This window comes from Sarcophilus harrisii, chromosome 1, assembly GCF_902635505.1.
Source record: "Sarcophilus harrisii chromosome 1, mSarHar1.11, whole genome shotgun sequence".
NCBI lineage: Eukaryota > Metazoa > Chordata > Mammalia > Dasyuromorphia > Dasyuridae > Sarcophilus > Sarcophilus harrisii.
In genome coordinates this window covers 504,519,534-504,542,159 of record NC_045426.1, presented here as the reverse complement: position 1 = coordinate 504,542,159, position 22,626 = coordinate 504,519,534, and the positions used below count along the sequence as shown (strand labels likewise).

Here is a 22,626-nt window from a genome sequence, read left to right as displayed (position 1 = left end):
CCCCTAAAATTATTAAAACAGAGTAGTAGATCTATTATTATTTAAATTGGTGGAAAAATAGGAAATGTTCCTTTTATCTTAAAGGTTCCAGTGGTGATTGAGTTTTGAGACCTTTGACTTCAAAAATAAGAAGTTATCTAAGTTTATATTGTATATTATATATGTGTTATATCTATTTACTTTCTGTTTTGATGGTTTTTCTTTAGGTGAGAAAAACAAGTCAAGCAGCTTTGCTGACTTTGCTAGAGCAGGAACTTATTGATCGTTTTGATGTGGAGGCCAAAGTATGCCCAGTTCTTATAGACCTAACTGCACCAGATAGCAATGATGATGTGAAGACTGAAGCTGTGGCAGTGAGTAAATGATCCATCTGAATGTTAAACCTGTGATATTTGAAAAGTTATTGATGAGTATGGTTTTCTGTTGTAATGATATGTTTGTAAGTTTCCTTTTTAATATGTAATATGAAGATTTCTAGAGTATTTGAAAGTTTGCATCATCTTTATTGATGCATAATGGTATGACATGCCTATTAAAACTAAGTTGTAAATTATTGAAATTTAATTTGGAGGAAGAGGGAGATGGATTTGAAAGAAGAGACAATAAGATAGTTTCTTTAAAAAAGAAAAAGAATGACTCTTAATCCCCTTCTCCAGATAAAACTTGTCTAAAGATGCTACCCTGCACTTTATGAGTGATTTAATGGGGATTAAATAATTTTAACTGCAATTTTTTTTTACTTTATAGGCTAATGAACCCTATCAATTTGATACTATTGTATTTACTGTGTTTTTGCTTTATTCTTTTATTTATATTTATCCTGGGTTTAGTTTTTTCCCCTAAAAGGGCATATTCATAATTCCTATTTTGTTTTCAACTGTTAACTTTTTTATTTTATGAAACAATCTAGTATTTTTTTTTAAACTCATAGTTATTAGTATGTTAAATTTCAAGACAGCAGATACATTTTGTCAGAGTAATTTGATTTTTTTTTTAAAGGAATAGATTCATGTCTGTTTATGAAAAACCATTTTATTAAAAAAAATTTTTTAAAGAAAAAATATTTTTTAAAATATGAGAATAAGATTTTTCTTTTCAAATTGTAATAATTGTGTCTCCAGCACCAAGACCTTGAAGAAGATTAAGAATTGGGATATTCAGTCTTTGGCTTTGAGTGACTATATTTTCAGTTAAAAAAAATTTCAGGTTTATAATTGGAGATTAATAAATGGAATTCAATAATATAATAAAATAAAAGATTTAATACTAAGGAATAAAGAGAAATAAAATGCTCATATCCTTTTAAAATTATCCTTTGTTGATCGTGCTGTTATAAGTAAAGTAGTTTGTATTATATCTTTTGGGCATGATTTTGCTTCATTAATTATTCTGGTTAAGTTAAATTTAATCTTTCATTCAGACTTGTTCTCATCTTATTGTATCATATGCTTCAGTGCATCAATTATTGCTAATTTTTAGCTGATGAAGAGCCTTAATTTGACTGTTCTACACAACGGATTTTAAATTCAAAAGTAAACTTTTGTTTTGAAATATAGTTTTGTTGAAGTCTTAAGGATTTGGAATTTGTTATTTCAAATAGATGGTAAACCACAGCTAAATGTTTACATTTTGCTGCCACTTTGTTATGGGTTGGTAGGTAAATGTACCTGGCTGTGGTTTTTTTTAACTTTAAAATGATTTTACTATGTGATGTAATTTTAAAAATTCATCTACCTATTAATTAGTTGAAAGTGAGGATTTTTTAAAATTATCTGTATAAGCAAGAATATAAATATGGAAGAAGCTTATACTTTTTTATGTGTATTTTAATCTTTGAGTATGAGGATGAATTTTTATTTCATAAACTGATCTATAATTCATTTTGAAAAAATGAGATAACTTAAGTATCCTTTTTTAAATGTTGATTATATAGTGTGTATAATAATTATTTGATGAATAAGGAGTCATATCTTAACATTTTACTAAATAACTGCAGGATTAGGGAAAAGAGATTTAGAAATATAATACTAGAAAAAGAGCTAAAATGACAAAATAGCTAATCTCCTCCTAACTTTTCCATACGGATATAGAAAACATTCCAGACTGAGTTCTTATATGGAATGCTAAGGGAAAATCAGTCACTTTTCCATCCTAAGTTGGCAATAGAGAGTTATAACAGATTTCAATTTGGGAGTCTATCCAGAACAGCTATTCAGGATATTCCAAGTGCAAAATAAGGCTATGCACCAGGACAAGAAGAGATTCCAAATCCAACCAAAGAGGATGCAGCCTTGTTCAGGGTATCAAAATAAATATCATCTGATAGCTATGTAAGAGAGTCTGACTGTGGAGTATACTAGCTCCTTGGGATGTCGTGCTCCAGGGTAAGGAGCAATTGTGGGTCCTAAGCTATGTCCTAAGCAAGAAATAGCTATGATTTCACACTAGTATCAAACTGTAATTGTAGTTCTAGCCTCCAGTCCACTCTGAAGTCTGCAGAGGGCAGTAATTAGAGACCTAAGGGGAGCCTGAAATTCTGTCATTCTGTACCAACAGAACTTTCCAGATGCCTAGTGTGGCTGAGTTCAACATCAGTCTACTAAAGTTCCAGATGAGGCAAACCCACAGGTGTTGCTTAAACCCACAACCGGGTCAAGAATTAGAATAGATCAGGAGAACAGAAATTGAACTTAGCCCCTAGTCAAACCATTTTGGAAGCACTAAAAGCTTGCATATCCCCAACTTGAGCTATCCATGAAGTCCTAGAATAACTTTTTAGTACACTAAAAAAAGCAATTAGCAGAACCAGCCTAATCATTCCTCCTAGACATGCTCAGAGTCCAGCCTTAACATAAAGTACAGAGTCAAGAAGTAAGCCTGGAGATGAGCAAATAAAAAAAGGATTCCCATAAAAAGAGGTATTATAGTGACAAAGACACTTCAGACAAATCCAGAAGAGAATCACTCCAAAACATCTACAAACCTTAGAGAAAAATACTTCTTGAGCATGTTTACTCAGAATGCCTATTAGACATAAAACAAGAATTAAAACATTTTTTAAAATAAATTAAATGTATGTTACAGGGGGAAAATTAAAAAAAAAAAGAGAACTAATGAAAAAAAAAAAGGAAAGAGAATTCATAGCTTGCTACAAAAGATAGAAGGCCTAGCAACCAAGTGTACATATTCTTGACAATTAGAGTTCCATGAGACAACAAGAAACATTAAAAGAAAGTCAAAAACCTGGAGAGAGAAGACTGAATCAAGAGTAATTTGGCTCATGGAAAAAATGACTGACTTAGAAAACAGATTGAGGAAAGATAATTTAAGAATCATTGAACTTTCAGAAAACCATGACCCCAAAAAGAGCCAAAAAATCATAACATAAAACTGTCCAAATCTTAGACTCAGAAGACAAAGTGGAAATGGAAAGAAGTCACTGGTCACCTCCTGAAAGAAACAACAGAATGAAAACTTCTGGGAACATTATTGCCAAGATCCAAAGCTTCTGAGAGAAAATTACTGCAAGTGTCCAGAAAGCAAGAATTCAAGTACTAAGCAGTCTCTATTAGGATTACATAATTTAGCAGCCATTACTATAAAGAGTACAGAAAGTTTGGAAATGATATTTCTGAAGGCAAAATATCTAGGTTTACTGTCAAGCAAAACTGATCATTATCCTACTAAGCAAGAAATAGATCTTTAATGAAATATAGGACTTCACCAGGTATTCATGGTGCAAAGACTAAAGCTTTACAGAAACTTTGGATTGTCATTGCAGGAACTGAGATAATACAAAAAATTAAACACTAGTGAACTAGTGAACACCAAACAAGCCTAAATTGTTTACATTCTAATAAAAGAAAAGCATCCTCCTTCAGAACCTTATACTAGGAGTCCTAGAATCTAATTAGACAGATGTCTAGGTATAGTTCTATTATATTTTCATTATCTTAAAAGAATGGATAAGGGTTGGGTTAGAGAGAATCATCTTACATAATTGGGGTATAGAAGTTTAAGTTTATACAATTAGGATAGACTTTTGTCATCTGAATTGATCAAATGAGGGGAAAAATGTACCTACAATTGCATGCATAAGTACATTTCATTCAAAAGGGAAACAGAGGGGAGTGTTCACCATTGGGGAGTGGCTGCATAAATTATGATTTATAAAGGTGACAAAAATATTATTGTGCTATAAGAAATGATGAAGGGCATGGAATCTGGGATTTGTTTGAAATGATAAAGAGTGAGGCAAGAACCAGAGAAATAAATAGGTTTATAAAGATACAGTAGTACTGATGAAAGGCAAATAATTCATTGACTTGGGAACTTTAATCTGCATAATGACCAGTTATGATATCAGAACACTCCTGATGGAAATATGCTTTCTACCTCCTAATAGAGAGATGAGACTAGGAGTATAGATTGAGACATATTCGGGGCATAGCCAATTTGGGAATTTTTTTGTTTAACTATACTTGGTCATGGTAGAGATTTTGTTCTCTTTCCTTTAAGACATGGGGAGAAAGAGAAAACAGATTTTAATGGGTTGGAAAAAATGAATTAAAAAATTCAGTGGTGATCATTTTTTAAAGTTAGTTCTGGGAGCAGATTATTTAGATCATTTTCACCTTGTAATTCTTAATGCCTTCGCCAACTATTAATGCAGTACAAGGTAAAAGATTTTAATCATAAAATTGTAGAATGTGAGAGCTGGAACAGATCTTAGAGATTATCTTATCCATTCTTTTTTGTTGTACTGATGAGAGTTTGTTATTTGGTTCAGATTAGTCACATAGGTAACAAAGCTGAAATTTGAATGCAGACCTCCTATTTTTCTGACATCATTGTTTCTCTTCTAAAAGATAATACTATTGACTAAAGTAAGCTGTGTAATTTAAATGAATTAAAATAATTGTCCTTTAAGATGTACCTAAGCTTATTATGGTTTTACTTTGCTATTAGATAATGTGCAAGATGGCACCCATGGTTGGAAAAGACATCACAGAGCGACTTATCCTCCCTAGATTTTGTGAGATGTGCTGTGACTGCAGAATGTTTCATGTTCGGAAGGTATTATAGTTTAGGTTCTTTGAGATTATAGGGTGGGAGTATTAGGGTGGGATTGTGAATCATAAAAATTGGCTTTATAAAATGATATATTAGACTTGCTATTTTGATATATCAGTATTATTTATTTCTTGGCAGGTCTGTGCTGCTAATTTTGGAGACATTTGCAGTGTTGTTGGGCAACAAGCCACTGAAGAAATGTTGGTAAGTGTTACAGTTAAAAAGATAAAGCATTAGCAATATTAGAAAATAATTTTAAATACATTGCATGTGCATGTGCCTAAAACTTGTTCTGCAGAGTACTACAATTTTAATATGATTTCATACAAGGAAGATGTCCAAGGTCTTACTTGTAGTTCTTGGCACATGGAATAAAGGATGTTTAAAGGAAAACATAATTGAAATAGCAGTTTTTTATGTGAATGTAGTATATAAAGCATTCAGATACTTTTTATTGTAACAATAGTTTTCATTAAGTTGATTTTATAATTTGAGTCTTTTTATATTTAATTCCACCTTAGTTTGTAGAAGTTTTTTTAAAAAAATAGAAAGGATTAAGATCAATTGAAACAAGAAAATTTTTATTAAAATTTTACTGTGAAATAAAAAATGTTCCTTTGACTTGCCATCAAAAAAGTGCAGTCAAATAATGCAATTTAGCTCTTTATTGTTAAATTCTAGTCTTTGTTTTTATAAAATAATTATAAATTTTTAATTATCAGCACAGTTAATTAAACTTGCTTTGTGATTATTAATTCAAACTCCTAAAAATGTAATTTTTTGTTTCTCTTGTTCTTGTCAGAATTTTTTCCATTTTTTTATGTTTAATAAAAATAGCTTATTTTTTAAACGTAAAGTTTATAATCTATTTTGTATTATTTAATTAGAACCTCAAGAAAATCTTGTGAAGGTAAATGAATACTGAGTGTTTAATACTCTAAAACTATCATGCCATGTTGCCATATTATGTTGGTTCAGTTTTTTTTTTTACACTTTTCCCCCCCACTTAGATTGCTGTCTGCATAACTTAATAAATAAATCAATCAACAAACTTTTTTTTAAAAATAATTATAACTTTTTATTAACAGAACCCATGCCTGGGTAATTTTTTTTTTTTTACAACATTATCCCTTGCCCTCACTTCTGTTCTGACTTTTCCCTCCCTCCTTCCACCTCCTCCCCCAGATGTCAAGCAGTCCTATATATGTTAAATATGTCACAATATATCCTAGATACAATATATGTGTGCAGAACTAAAAAGTTCTCTTGTTGCACAGAAAGAATTGGATTCAGAAGGTAAAAATAACCTGGGAAGAAAAACCAAAATGCAAACAGTTTACATTCATTTCCCAGTGTTTTTTCTTTGGGTGTAGCTGCTTCAGTCCATTGTTGATCAATTGAAACTGAGTAAGATCTTCTCTTTGTCAAAGAAATCCACTTCTATCAGAATACATTCTCATACAGTATTGTTGTTGAAGACTATAATGATCTCCTGGTTCTGTTCATTTCACTAAGTATCAGTTCATGTAAATCTCTCCAAGCCCTCTCTGTATTCATCCTGCTGGTCATTTCTTATATATATATATATAACTATAACTATAATATTCCATAACATTCATATACTACAATTTACCCAACCATTCTCCAATTGATGAGCATCCATTCATTTTCCAGTTTCTAGCCCATTACAAACAGGGCTGCCACAAACATTTTGGCACATACAGGTCCCTTTCCCTCCTTTAGTATCTCTTGGGGAATAAGCCCAGTAGTAGCACTGCTGGATCAAAGGGTAAGCACAGTTTGATAACTTTTTGGGCATAATTCCAGATTGCTCTCCAGAAATGGTTGGATTCGTTCACAACTCCACCAACAATGCATCAGTGTCCCAGTTTTCCCACATCCCCTCCAACATTCATCATTATTTTTCCCCTCCAACATGCATCATTATTTTTTCCTATCATCTTAGCCAATCTGACAGATGTATAGTGGTATCTCAGAGTTGTCTTAATTTGCATTTATCTAATTAATAATGATTTGGAGCACTCTTCATATGGCTAGAAATAGTTTCAATTTCATCATTTGAAAATAGTTAACAAACATTTAAAACCTCTCCTTTGTGCCAGGGATTATTATGATAGATGGTAGGATCCATTGGCCAATTACAATATTATTTCACATAGCATAGGTCTTTGCAGATTTCTTCATGGTCTTCGTATTTGTTGTTCTTATTCTGTTAGATTAATACAGAACTATTTATTTGCTTTTTCCTTTGTTAAAGGGCATTTAGATTAAGGGCATTTAGATTTTCCCGATTTGTTTGCCATTAAAAATATTGCTGCAGTGAAAAATTTTGAACAGATATTTTGTTTTTGTTTTTTCTAGCTAACATTTTGAAGGTATTTTTCCAACAATGGAAGTATTAAGTCAAGAAGTATGGTTATTTATGTAATTTTTGCTTCAGATTCCTATCCAAGAAAAACATTGCAAATAATGTATATCTATTTTTCCATCATTCTGCTAGCATTAAGTCTTAATTACTTAATTGAGTCAGTCATTTTGGTGAATGTCAGTAGTGTTTTATAACTTCTAATTGAATTGTAGATTTAGAGATGGAAAGGATCTTAAAAGTAATTTAGACCTCTTATTTTACTTGTGAGAAAACAAATCAAGAAAAATTAAGTGACAGAGCCAAGATTCAAACCCTTGCCCCTCTTGCCTCTAAATTTAGAATGCCTTCCATGTCACCATACTTATTCCCTGTTACAATTTGCAGTTCTTTAATATTTTGAATCTATTAACATTTTTTTTTTCCTTCTGAAAGTTCTCTCTTCATTTTCTTTGACCATTATGGACCGTTATCCTTGTAAATTTGTAACTACTGTTTTTTTTTTTGACAACAGATTTTTTTTTTCCTATTGCCATATTTTTCTCAATCTATTTTGGGGAAGGGGATATGTCTTTTTTATATTTTCATACACTTCTGTTTCATTCCTAAAATTCTTTCTATTTGTTTTAAGTGAAAAGGCCATCTGAATAATTGGTTTTCAAGGACTCATTTTTAGGGAAAATAATCTTGTAATGTAAAAAAAAAAAACTAAAAATCACAATTACCTTCCATTAAGAGCATTTTAAAAATAAATTTCTCAAATTTTTTTTAAAGTGGAGATTCCTTCCTTTCTCTGTGAATTATTAGGGAAGAAATCAAAGTACCATCTGCCTCCTCTATAAAAATGTGCACATAAAACATACCTATTTTGTCTTCCCCATGTAGCTTCCAAGATTTTTCCAGCTTTGTTCAGATAACGTGTGGGGAGTAAGGAAGGCTTGTGCTGAGTGCTTCATGGCTGTTTCATGTGCAACATCTCAAGAAATCCGTCGGACAAAATTGTCAACACTTTTTATTAATCTCATCAGTGATCCTTCACGATGGGTAGGATTTTGTTTTAAATAAATCCCTAATTGCTAATCTCAAGTTTGTATTAAATGTCTGCTTTCTTTGTATAAAGCATTAGCATAGGTTTGAATTAACTTTATTGCTTTTAGGAATAGACTAAGGTAAAAGAATGCCTTAGTTCATTTAGTCCAACTCCCTCATTTAACAGATTGGAGAACCGAAGCCTAGAAGGGGGGAGGTAAGTGATTTAATGGTCATATAACTGACCTAGGATTTGAACTCACATCCTTTAAATATTTTAGATCCAGTGACTCTTCATAGTGCCTTTCCTAACTGGTTGTATTCTAATAATTGTAATTATGCCTGAGACAGGATAAATAGGTTCCTCTTCCTTAGAAATGGTAGAATTCGTTGTATAATCATAACATTTACATGTTCACCCAGCAGATATGAATAACTCTTTATGAAAGAGTATGTATCTTGCCTTTGATTCTTCCCAGTCCTTATTAATACATTGATGGTAATCTTGGCTGTGAATGGAGAATTACCTGAAGGAGCTTCAGATTATTTACAACCTCCCTTCACGTACCTATCAGTCTTTCTCTTCTCCCTTGGAGTATATGATTAGTACTAGAATCTGTGGGTTGTATACATTTTAGCTAAATCATATAATTTCATAATCTTTTCCAAAATGGTTGAACCAAGTTATAGTCTCTTCAGCAGTGAATTTCTTAATTGTTAGTATCTTGGCTAAGTTTATATGTTAAGAGTTTTTAAATCTGCATTATAGAATTTTAGTCCATAACATTCTGCTTTATCCCATCTCTAAACCCTCCCAATCTAGATTATATGTTGAACTATATTCTGTTTCTTTTTCTTGGTCGCAGATTTTAAAATGATGAGTTTTCTCCCTTTTATGTGGTTTCTGATATTTTTTACCCAGGCAACTAGTTCCTCCTTATTGGTGACTTAAGAGAGGAGAGGACAAAAATGAGACACAAGTCATCTAGTTTAGATACACCATACACTAACTTCTTATATAATTGAGAATGCTATTAGAGTTACATTATAGAAGGGAGCTTAAATGAAAAGATCAGGAAATAAATATTCTGTAGAATGTGAGGGATTACCGAAGAATTTTTGATTAGAGGGTAACATCAAAATACAGTGCCTTATTAAGATTATTTGAGCAGCTTTGAAGGATGGATTGGAGACAAGAAGGCTAATTAATAAGATTATATAGTAATCTCTGGAAGAGAGATGAATATTTGAACTAGGGTAATTGTCAAGGAATGTAGAGAAGAGTTTAGTTGCTTGAAAGATTGTGTTGATAATAGGACTTTTCAGCTTGATTAAGAGTAAGGGATATCAAAAGATGAATAAAGTTAGCTTCAAATTTGTGAACATGGAAGAAGAGTAGATGTCATTATTAGAAATATAGAATTTTAGAAGGGGGAAATGTAGCAATATGGAAGGGGGGATATAGCTACCATTTTAGACATGTTGAAATCTAATTGAAAATATGCATATAAGAAGTAAGCAGTCCAGAGTAGTTTTCAGTGTGTCTATAGAGAGATAGATAATAAATGAAGCTGAAGGGAATGGATGACATCACCAAATTAAGATTATAGGTATAGGGAAGAAAAATCTAGGACAGAACAGTAAGGAATATCCAGCTTGAAGATGCAATAGGAAGATGAGAATTTTTCAAGAGAGTAATCGTCAAAGAAGACATGAGAGTAAAATGTCATAATTTTATATATCCTTCTCTGAATGACTGTTGTGTCTTAATATTTTATATAATCTCTCTGTAATTCAAACTCCAAATGTCCAAGTCTCAACAGAAATTTGGGAATTAAAAAGAGAAAAGATGTGAAAAGTTAGTCAATTACAAATGTCAATCAGTAAATATTAAGAATCTACACTATATGCCTTGCACTGTGCTAAGCTTTGGAGATAAACTGAAATTGAAGAGGCAAAGGTTGCATTCACTGCTAATTGAATTAATTTTTTAGCTATTATACTCTTACCTTATTTTCCAACTTTACTATTTTAAATGTATGATCAGGTTGTGGAAAGCAATTCTTCTCTCATTGTTAAGCTTCGCTTGCCAAAGAATCAAGTCTTATTGATAGATTTTTAAAATTTTTCTCTAGGTTCGCCAAGCTGCCTTTCAGTCTCTGGGACCTTTCATATCAACTTTTGCTAATCCATCTAGTTCAGGCCAGTATTTTAAAGAAGAAAATAAGAACTCAGAAGATATTGTGTTAGAAGAAAAGAACAGGTATGATGTATGATTATTTTTTCTTTATTTAAATTTGACTAAACTCAAAATGTTCCTTTATCTTAAAAAAGATTCTTTTTGAAAAATTAAGGAAATATTTCTTTTGATTTGGGCAGCCAAAAGAAACAGGCAGTATAACATAGTGGGTGGTACTTGGTGTAGGAATTTGGAAGATCTGGGTTGAAGTCCAATCTCTGCCACATGCTGATTCTGAAACCTTTCTTGGGCAAGTCACTTAACCTTTTACTACTCCAGGTAATTCTCTTATAGCACACTTTAAATTGAAGGTATTATTTGTATTGGTAGAGAAAGTACTGGTAGTAACTAAACCAGCAAAGGTGATGGAGTAAGTTATAGTAATTATAGTAATACAGACAAGCTCCTCCTCCCACAGCTTCAAATCCCAACATCTGAGGGGAAGAAATTAGCCTAAGTTTTAAGAAAATCTAATAAAAAAACCATAATGGGCCCAAAATCATGAATTTGTCCCATTGGCAAGTGAAAGGGACAGTCTCTGAAACCCAAGTGGGCTTGAAGTTCTGATACCGATCTTGGAGCAGGAATTTCAGATTTAATCTCAGATTCAGACCAGGGGTGAGCCTGCAGCTCTCTCCCTTTGATTCTTTTTTTTTTTTTTTTTGGCTGAGGTAATTGGGGTTAAGTGATTTTCCTAGGGTCACACAGCTAGGAAGTGTTAATTTGAACTCCGGTCCTCCTGACTTCAGAGCTGATGCTCTAACAGCTGCACTACCTAGCTGCGTCCTCCCTTTGATTCAACAGAAGGATTTTACATTTGATAACTAGATGGACATTTCATGATGGAGGGCTAATAAATAGTTATGTCAACTATTAAGCCCAGATTCAAGAAACAAAAGTGGGGACTATGAGACTGGGGATCAATCTACAACTCTCTTAAACTGCAGAAGTCCTTATGGGTTAGCTATCTCAGAGCTGGGGTTAACTGTTCCCTGTCTCCTGGCTGTGTTACCTAGGCCCAGTCTAGGAGGGGAGCCAGCCATTGGACTATGTCCTACACTCTTACACCATTTTAAGGCTCAATGGAAGTTTTTGGTTCTCTGACTAGTGCCATGCTTGTGATCCTTGCAGAACATAACCTACCTTTAAATACTAAGGAAATGGATTTTTACTCACTGAAAAAACCTGAAAGGAATGTGACCTTTAGACTCTCCCCTCAACCCGTGCCCCAAGTTTCTTTGGGAGGGGAGATGGAGAGAGGGTGGAGATTTAGGGTCCTGGATATAGAGATGGAAGCTATAAGATCCTTTGACCAAGCAATAACATTGCTAGATCTCTTGAGCTCTCTGCCACCCGTTCCTTTGGCTACTGCCAGGGCTCAAGGCTACCACGAGTCCGTCCTGGGTCTTTGACTGTCATCTCTACCTGGGGTCTCGCTACTGCTGCTGGTGTCATTGCCACTGCTTTTCCTTCTCCTGACCATGCCAGTCACTTGCCCTTTTCTCATCAAATTTCAATATCGACAGATTTCAAAGCAGAGGAGTGTTGAGGTGTACTGTATAATGAACCATTTAATAGTGCCAAGGACACCCAAGAGACAAACCCAGACCAAAAAATAGAGCCAGGTTACCATATTTCAAGGAATCATGAATGAAAAACTTCCCAAATCTATTAGATCCAGACAACAGAATATAGAAAGAAACTTGACAAAATTGACTCAGAAAAATTGAGTAAATCCCATGGGGAGAAAATGGATCTTTAATGAATTAGACTATTACTATGCATTCCTAATGAAAAGAAATAAGCATTTATATAGGGCCTTTTAGGTACTGTGCTAAACTTTTTTTTTAAATCTCATTTGATCCTCATAAAAACTTAAGACAAATAGGTTAGATGACTTGTTGAGGCTCACACAGTTATAAGTGCCTGAGACCACAGTTAAACTCTGGTCTGTTTTAAGACCTAGCTGTCTCTGAAAAGATCAGAACTGAGTAGAAACTTTGAAATGCAAACACAGAAGTCAAAAGAAAAAGAAACTATTTTAATGTTAGAATTCATAGAAATTAAACAAGAACGAAGGCCTGAAAGTACTTTTATCTTTTAATAATCTTGACAGAAGGAAGGAAAAAGAAATACAAAGCAACAAAGGGAAAGAATTTTGGTAAACATTTTACCTAACTGGAAGCAACTCCGAAATAGACTACCGAAGTTGTTGGTTTTTTGTTGTTTTTTTTTAATTTGTTATGAATTCCTTATGCCAATTGCTTGGCTGTATTAAAAAGCTATGCAGAGAACATTGTTCAAACAATTGCACAAGACAAAGGAAATGGGGAAAAGATCAGATGAGGAAAAAGACTAAAGGAAAAAGTAATATATAAAAAAGCACAATTATATAAACCTAAGACTTAACAGAAAAAGATTTTTTTACCAGCTTGATAAAAAGAAGTGGCTATTAGGATTACTCAAAGTACTGAGGAAGCAAGAAAAAACTGAAGCTCAGGAAGACTTTAAATGACTTACTTAAAATGACACAAGTAAATAATAGCATTAGGGGCCGGAGTTGAACCCAGGTTTCTGGATATAGCAATAACTTATCTGGAAAGGGAAAAAAAAAAGGCATCTTAAGTGCTTGCTATGTACAAGGCATTACTGGGAATAGAAATAGAAAGTAAGTCTCTACTCTCAAGGATTTCTTTAAATTCTAATTAATGAGACAACAAAAAGTTTCAGCTGCAAGTCAGATGAAAAATCCTGTAGTTCTTAGGTTATAGCAGCAAAGAAGATGGGAATAATAATGCATCCTCTTTAGTATTACTTTTACTGATAAAATCTTAGCAGTTTCTGATAGTGAAACATTTGATAGTGCCAAGGACTTTGGTGTTAACTTTCTTTTCTGAGTCTGGTTGTAGCATCCACAGAAGCTGCACTTAATTGTCTGGGGAACATTGTTCTTCCCATGGTTTTGGGATTTAGCATCTCATGCTATTTCCTTTGAGATATGAAGAGAGGTGATTTCTCTGATTTGGAATATGTACCTCCTTTTTTTTCTTTGGGGTTGCCTAGCTGCTTTTCAGCTAGGTTGGCTTATCTGCCCCATTCAAAGATGTTTGGCCCTTTCCCCTTTGGAAGTTGCCTCATAGGTTGCTACTTGTTGGCCCTAGACTGGGAGCAGAAAAAAGAGGTGCCACCTCTAGCTATACCAGACCTAAAACTATATTATAAAACGCAGTAGTCATCAAAACTATCTTTAAGAAATTAGAGTAGTTGATCAGTGGAATAGGTTAGGTTCACAGACTATAGTAATCTAGTGTTTGATAAACCCCGAGACCCCAGCTTTTGGGTTAGGAACTCACCATTTGACAAAAACTGCTGGGGAAAATTGGAAAGTAGTATAGCAGAAATTTCGTATACCAAAATAAGGTCGAAATGGGTTCATGAGTTAGACATAAAGGGTTATGATAACATAAGCAAATCAGGAGAACAAGGGACAGTCCACCTCAAATTTGTGGAGAAGTTAGAAATTTATGGCCAAAAAAGAATCAGAACATTATGAAATGAAAAATGGATAATATTGATTACATTTAATTACATTGAAACAAAACCAATGTAGCCAAGATTAAAAGGGAAGTTGGGGAAAGATTTTGACATCCAGTGTTTTTGATAAGGGCCTCACTTTAAAAATATATAGAGAAAAAGAGATGCAGTGCTGTTACTTTGCTACAAGCAGAAAGAATGAGCACTGAATTCAGTCAGAAAACTGAAGTTTTGAATGTTGTATCTTTACTTAGCTGAGGCAGCTAAGTGGCTAGCTCAATGGATAAACCACCAGGCCTGCAGATGGACAGACCTGGATTGAAATTCAACTTTGTGGCCCTGGGCAAGGCACTTAACTTTTGACTTCTACTTGTTCTTCCACTGTAAAAGAGTGTTGATAATAGTATGTTTCCCAGGATTATTGATGACCAAAAGTGAGATATTTTTAAAATACTTAGTATAGTGTCTATCACGTAACTATTTAATAAATGTTTTCCATTCCTCCCACCTTATATTTTCACTTAGTCTTCCTAACCCACTTTTTCCCCATCTGTAAAATGTTTGGATCTCTGAGCTCCTGAAAAATCTAAATCCTATTCTCTTGTAATTTAATTATGTTTCATTGAGCACAAAGTTAAGTGCATACTTGCACTTTGCCTAAGTTGTGTGAATTTAAATAGCATGCTTGTTTAACCAGATCTTTAAAACACACTTGAATTTAATTTTTATTTTCAATTAACATTATAATATAGCAGATAGCTGTTTAGAAATATGTCAACTGCATTTAGTGCATGTTAGATGCACATAAGAAATCTTTTCATTCATTAAAATCCATGTGAATGGAATTTGTGTATTTAGAGGATTCAGTATGTTCTGTAGTAAACTATGATGCTTTGAGTAATCTTAGTGCCTAGTACTTTTTGTCAAGCAGCTAAAATATATTTTCTGTAGGTTTTGATTTTATAATTTTGCTTTCTTATGGTTTTACTTTGATTCTTCCTTTAACTTCTTTTCTGCTCTTACCTGTTCCATATTTTCCTTTATCTTACTCAGTAGACCTGCCATTTCTAAGCATTGTTTTCTATAAGGAAGCAAAAGAATTCTAAAGCTTCTTTCCTGGAAGTCAAAGATTCATCAATTATGAAATAGCTGCCAGAAGGAATTATGATTAGAACCAAGTTGAAAATAAATGGTATCTTCCATTTTTTAAAAAGTTTCATTGATGTCTTTTGTTCAGTCATTTCCCATTCTCTATAGGGACAAAAATAATTAAGCAAAAGTATGAATACCATATTCTGTATCTATTTCATTAGCTCTTCTCCAGGACCTTAATTTTCCTATTACTTAGAATTCAACTTTAGTGGTCTTTTCATTTTTATTTGTATAATTTTTAAAAATTGTAGACATTGTGTAATGCATTGATTATAATAGTAATAATCAGTAGTTGTTTAAAGATTTAAGATTTGCAAAGCGGGGGCAGCTAGGTGGTACAGTGGGTAGAGCACCAGTCCTGAAGTCAGAAGGACCAGAGTTTCGAAGTGACCTCAGACACTTAACACTTCCTAGCTGTGTGACTCTGGACAAGTCACTTAACCCTAACTGCCACTTGTACTTGAAATGAGATTAATGGGCTGAGGAACCCCTCCTATCCTTATGGTTCTTAGGATTCAGAATTCTCCTGGGCTATGGAAAATTGTGTTAGAAACCTGAGAGTAGTAGTATTTAGTTTATTTCTAACCTTAACAAGTGTGAAAAAATTGATTTATCTGCAGTGAAGTACAAAGAAATCTGTTACTTTGGTACAAGCAGAAAGAATGAGCACTGGATTCAGTCAGAAAACCGCAAGATTTGCAAAGCACTTTGTGTATATTATCTCATTTGACCTCACAATTACTCTGTAATGTAGGTGCCTTTACAGTTGGGACCCCGGGAGGAGGTGCTTTGTCATACATAGCTAGTTAATGATTGAAGTTGTATTCAAATTCAGTTCCTTCTTACTGCCAGTCCTACTCTTTCTTTATCTACTATACCACCTAGCAGTCTAGTGTATTATAGAAAAACACTTAAGTAGTAGAGATAGTACTGGCTTTTGAGTCATGTCACCAATATCCTCATTTATTGACTTTGAACAAATCACTTTAATGTCTCTGAACCTCAGTTTAAAAAGAGAGAAAGTGTGTGTGTGTGTGTGTGTGTGTGTGTGTGTGTGCGCGCGCGCGTGTACACACTTGTGTATAAAATATGGTGTACTGCTACTTGATGCACTACCTATTTCACAGTTTTACTAGTAGTATGAGATAACATGGAGAAGTCAAGTTTTGCAAAGAGTACTGGATTTGAAAAGCAGAGTACTGGATTTGAAAAGCAGAGTTCTGGTTTAAAATTCAAACCTCTTTTGACCTCAGGTTCTTCATTTGTAAAAATAGAGGCTTTTGATTAAATATTCTTTAGGGTCCCTTCCAGCTAAAAAGATAACATCCAAAGTGAGAATATTTTGAAACCCATAGAGATAACACTGCCAGAAAGTTTTTTTAAATTATAATACTTATTAATAATTATCAACTCTCATTCATGATCTTTGAGCAAAGTATTAGCATGAAGAATAACCCGAGGTTAAAATTAATTTACATGATAGGAATATGCATCTTATTGAAAATGACCCTGAAGCATTCTGGATGGCAAAGCAAAACTATACCATTTACTGAATTTTGGTAATTCATTGGTTCTAGTATTTTTCATGAGAAATTAATGTTTCCTTTTGTTTTTATGTTAACTGCAGTGAAACAATCAGGGATGGAGACAACTTCTCAGAGAATGTACAGTTCAGGACAGAAGATATTCCTTTGGATGTCTGTCTTTGTAAATCCAATTTAAGACTTGAAAATAACCTGGAAGATCATACTCAAACTTGTAGGAAATCCTTAAGTGAATCTCATATTCATCTGGATAGGTCTTTACATTCTACTTTATCTTCAGTATCTCTCCATAGTATTCTTCAGGAAGCTGTAGATGAACTTGAGCAAGGTTCTCCCAATTTAAATACAACATTGCTACCAGAAATGGACATAAGTTCTCCAGAACCATCTCTCATAGACCAAGAATTATTCAACTCCTTCCATTTCTGGAGGACTCCTTTACCTGAAATAGATCTAGATCTTGAACTTGAGCTTGAACAAATTACTGAGAAAACATTCAATCCAGAAAGTCCAGAAGGAGGACCAGAAATTACTATACCAGATTCTCCGAATATTACTATGGCTACTCGAAAAGAACTTGAAGAAATGATAGAAAATCTTGAGCCCCACATTGATGATCCCGATGTTAAAGGTATGTACGATAAATCTACCACATTAAGCACTTTTATTTTCTTTCTTAAAATACATGTTTTGTCTTTCTGAATTTATTATTTTCCTTTCCAAACAGTTGATCTACATTTGGGGGAAGGGGATGGTTTGATAAAATTAATGAATCAAAAGCATTTTTTCCCTAAAAATTTATTACAAAAGTCAAATTTTCAGGAACTCTTTTTGGTGAGGGTGTATTGTCTTCATAATTTTTTGTGATACTCATGTGTGAATTGCCTGTGAAAATTTCTTTGTAGCACTATGTATCTAAGGAATTCCATATCCTCATGCACACAAGAATTTTTCCGCTTTGTTTTAGATTTTATTTTGCCAAAAATAAAAATGACGATGATTCAGTCTTCCTTTTGATTAAAGAAGAGCCAAGGAAGCTGTAAATTAGCTCCTTTACTGGAAATTCTCAATGTTTCATGAGGATCACTGAGTTTTCTTTTTGTAGGATAATCATTTAGTTTCCTGCATCCTTACATTTTACTAAGTTTCCTGCTCTGTATAAGGTACTGTGCTAAGTGGATTCAAAGACCAAAGTGAAAAATAATAACTACAAGGAGTTTGAATTCTTCTATAAGGATATCACACATTCATGCATGTAAATATGAGGTAATTTGAAAATAGAGATTGCATGAACAATTAGAAGGTCAGGAAAGGCATTTTCCTGTAGAAGGTATAATCTTTGAAGGCAATTTAGGATTCTTAAGAGATAGAAACAAGAAGGAAACATTCTAGGAATTGGTGACAACTTGTGCAACAGAACAGAAATGAGAGATTCACTCTCCACTCCAGGGAACAATTATTTAGTAGGCCACTCAGAGCAGGTCTCGGGGTAGGGGGTGACTGACATAAAGGCTAGAAGACCTGAGATTGAATGTAATCTCAAGTCACTTGGACAAGTCACTTAATCCTGCTTACTTCAGTTTTCTCATCTGTAAAATAAGTTGGAGAAAGGATTGGTAAATCATTCCAGTATCTTTGCTAAGGAAACCCCAAATGAGATCATGAAAAGTTGGCCCTCACGGAAATGATTTTTTCAAAACAATAGCAACCACAACAGAAACATAGATAAATGATTTAGAAAAGGAATGCTTTAAATGTCAGACTGAGATGTTTGTATCATAAAATCATTGAAGATTTTTAAGCAGAGGAGTGACATGTTCATACCTTTGGAAAGATTATTTTGGCAGATATAGAAGGGAGAGACTATGAAAGCAGTGACCAGTTTTTTTAGGTGAGAGGTGAATGCGATAGGAGATTTGAAAGTAAATGATTCAAACAAGAACTCAGCAACTGATAAAATATGGCCTGGATAAGAAAAGGCAAGAACAGCTTGGAAATTATAAATATGTGTGATTGGAAGGACGGTGATTTTTAATATGGAAGCTGGAAAGTCTATTAGAAGTACCTCACCACTTCCCCCTTCCCTCTCAGTAAAAGACCTTTGCCTTACATGTCACTGAAAAAATTGATATCTTTCATGAGTTTCCTTTCATCCCTAGTTTTACATGTTGTATCAATTCATCATCATCCCATAAATTTCTCATTTGCTGCTGACTTAAAAAGATGAGCGTATTCTCATTACCAGCACCTTCTAGTCCCAAACATTTTTGCTTTTAATTGCATCTTATCCTCTCTCTTTTAAGAGCTTTCCTCTTCAAATATCTCCCCTCATTTTGGCTAATTTTTAACCTCTCATTTTTTATTGATTCCTTTTCCTTTGCCTTTAGTCATACCCAGATTTTGCCCATCCTTTAAAAAACCACCTCTTGATCCAACCATTCCTCAAATTATTTACCCTGTATCTTTTGTTCCTTTCACAAACATAAATAAAAAGCTAACCCTCTACTTTCTTACCTTCTACTCACTTCTAAACAGATTGCATTATGGCTCACTACTCTCTCTACTATGAGTTTTTGTGACATTGGATTTCATCTGTAAAAGTGAACAGGAGGTGGAAATGACAAACCACTCGGGTATCTCTGCCAAGATAATCCCAAATGGGGTCTTAAAAAGTTGGACGTGATTGAACAACAACAGCACTGTCTCCCGAAGACCTGTTAACAAGTATTTTAAGAAAGGAGATAAAGGAAAGGAGATAAAAATACTTAACTGTCATCTCTATACAAATGACTTCTAACTCTGCATATTCTAGCCCTCCAGTGCCAGTCTTCAGCTGACTTTTCTATCTCGGGATCCTATCAGAATCTCAAAACCAAGGGATCTAAAATAGAATTCATTATTTTTCCCAGACACACCCACCCCTCACAGCTTTCTTCTTTTTATTCTAGGTATAATCACTCTTCTAGTCACCTAGGTATTTTCCTCAATTTCTCACTTGTTCTCTCCATTATCTTAATCTTCAAGTTTTGCCAGTCCCACCTCCCCAACGTCTCTCCCACTTCTCCCTTTTACCACAACCACATATTTCAGGCTTTTCATCATCACAGTGTTATTCCTCTGCTCAAAAGATTTCAGTTAACTACATTGTCTTTATGATAAACTATAAATTCCTCTGACATTTAAAGCACTTCTTAGTCTTCTTACATCTAGTCTTTCCAGGCTGATTACTCAGGTTGATAGAACACCAGGCCTACAGTCAGAAAGACTTTTCCCAAGTTCAAATCTGGTCTCAGACACGTTATGTGATCCTGGGCAAGTCACTTTACCCCTGTTGTCTTTGGTTTCCTCATTTGTAAAATGAGCTGGAAAAGGGAATGGCAAATCATTATCACATACAGAGTTGGACATGACTGAAATAACACCACCACCATCACAACAAAAATAGATCAGGCACATTACAGTCTAGCCAAAATGACCCATTTGCTCTTCCCCTTAAGGAAAAATGTTATCTCTTATCTCTTTGATTTTGAATCCTCATTTCTATAGTCTCTCCTTTCTCGTCTCTATTGTTTAAAATTCCCAGCCTCCTTCAAAACTCATTGCTACTTTTAGGGGAGAAATTGTGGACATATACATTTCTTCCTCACCCCCAATTTGTACTAGAAGTGATAAAATGATAATGTCTAAAAACAGTTTGCTATTGTAAAATGTATACCTTATAAATATCTTGTATTTACTTAATTGTGAATATGTTAACATAATGTTTCCCTTATAGAAAGTAAACTTTTTAAGGGCAGAGAGCTCTGTACTTATGTCCCTGGTATCTAGCAAAATAACTAGCACATAGTGGGCATAATGAATGCCTATTCATTGATTGACCTTTTGGTGAAGGTTAGGTTTATGGGGAGAAATAGTTTGTTTTGGTCATGGTAAGCTTGAGATTGACATCTAGGAATAGATAACTATGTAGGAGTTAGCAATATGGGACCAGAATTCTAATAGAAGAATAGATTTAGAACCAATGGAAGTAGAGAAGATTGCCAAAGTAAAGAAATAGAGACATCCCAGTACAGAATCTTAAAATGGGGAATACTCATCATTTTAGGGTGGGAGATGGATGATGGTCCAGTTAGGGAATAATCGGGCTAATAAAAAAGTCTCATGGATGTCAAGGTAGGAAAAAAGACTATCCAAGAAAGGAGAGATGGGGAAGTAAAGGTAGTCTCCAGTTTGAAAGGGTATGGAAGGATCATTGGTTTGAGCAGTTAATTTAAAAAAAAAAAAATGTTGATAATCTTGAAGAGAGTATTTTCAGTTTGATGGTGAAGTTGAAAGACTAATAATAAGGCTTTAAGAAATAAATGGAAAGTGAGGAAGTGTAGGCATTTAGTGTAGATAATAGGATTGTGTTTGCCTGATCTCTTATAAATCTAGTCACAAGAGTTTTAAGATGAGAAAAGATGTGTATTTCCACTAAGCTGTATGAAAGACCAAGCTATATTAAAGAAGACAAGCAAGAAATCTAGTAGTCACAGGACAGAAAAGCCTCAAATGTGTATTCATAAATGCACAAGCAAGAGGAATCAGTAGTACAGAGAGGCAGGTTTTGACTTAATCAGTACCATTGAGTTAATTAACCTGTTGTTAAAAGGAACTGTGACTAGAATCTAAGGAAACTAAAAACTAGAAGGGAAAATAGGGGGAGTGCATTTGAATGAAGACAAACAAGCAATTTTGTCATCAGAGTATTATATTACAGACTCCCTTGACAGGAAGGGAAAGGAGAAGTTTGGGTAATGTCACAAACAATTAGGAATGGTATGTTTCAATTATTCAGGCATTAGTAGGTAATACTTGCTGTCAGAAGTGGAGTAGATATAATAGCTTATTGCTATTATTAATAAAGACATGGAGAATTAGTCTAGGAGAAAGGATAGGAAACTTACAATAAATGGAATTCTGAAAACAAAAGCAAATAATTCCAGCTAGAAATAAAAATAGGAGTTTTATGGTGTAACTGATATGAATGATACCAAACAACTTAGATCTAAATAATATGCGCAAAAGATAGAAGCATGAACAAGGAATAGATAGATAATAGTATTATAGGAATGAAAAATAAAAATAGCTAATATTTAAATACCACTTACAAAGTGTCAAACTGTGTTAAGTTCTTAACAAATATATATTCATTTAATCCTCACAATTACCCTGGGAGGTAGGTATTATTATCCCCATTTTATAGATAAACTGAAGTCAAATAGAAAGATTTGATCAGGGCCATACAGCTGTAAGTGTCCAAATTCTGATTTTTGAATTTAGGTTTGAATTATTCCTAGCACTTTATCTACTGTGCCGTCTAGCTGCCATTGTAATGATGTCAGGAATAGAATTGAGGCTTTTGAGGAAAACTAAGGACACCAAAAATGTTGTTTGTTTTTTTAGCTATATTGAGGGAAAAGGAAGGATCAAAGAAAGGACTGCTGCCTGGGATGGATGGGACACTGATAATTGACCCAAAAGAAGGTAGACCTGCTTAATTTTTATTTTGTTTTCGTTTTTGTCTGCCAAGAAAAATGACCTTTGTACTAGAAATGGCAGAACCAAAATGCCTAACAGCAGGGAATTGATAACCAAGATAAGTAAGGAGATAGTTAAAGTAACATACA

At 33.8% G+C, this 22,626-nt stretch overlaps 1 protein-coding gene across 9 annotated transcripts in view; it reads left to right on the top strand.

The window, feature by feature from the left end:
• Window positions 1-22,626, top strand: part of PPP4R1 (protein phosphatase 4 regulatory subunit 1) — a 90,929-nt gene that overhangs the window by 31,467 nt on the left and 36,836 nt on the right. For 8 of the 9 annotated variants that reach the window (XR_004230984.1, XR_004230982.1, XR_004230981.1 and 5 more), the window contains 7 exons: window positions 207-353; window positions 4,969-5,076; window positions 5,212-5,277; window positions 8,345-8,503; window positions 10,624-10,751; window positions 17,041-17,588; window positions 22,403-22,483. Coding sequence is in view for 5 of the 9 variants with exons in the window: in XM_031946636.1 (XP_031802496.1) it covers window positions 207-353; window positions 4,969-5,076; window positions 5,212-5,277; window positions 8,345-8,503; window positions 10,624-10,751; window positions 17,041-17,588; window positions 22,403-22,483 (1,237 nt within the window). In the remaining 4 variants the exon portion in view is untranslated. The remainder of the gene's footprint in view (window positions 1-206; window positions 354-4,968; window positions 5,077-5,211; window positions 5,278-8,344; window positions 8,504-10,623; window positions 10,752-17,040; window positions 17,589-22,402; window positions 22,484-22,626) is intronic. The other variant, XM_031946638.1, reaches the window with a different exon arrangement.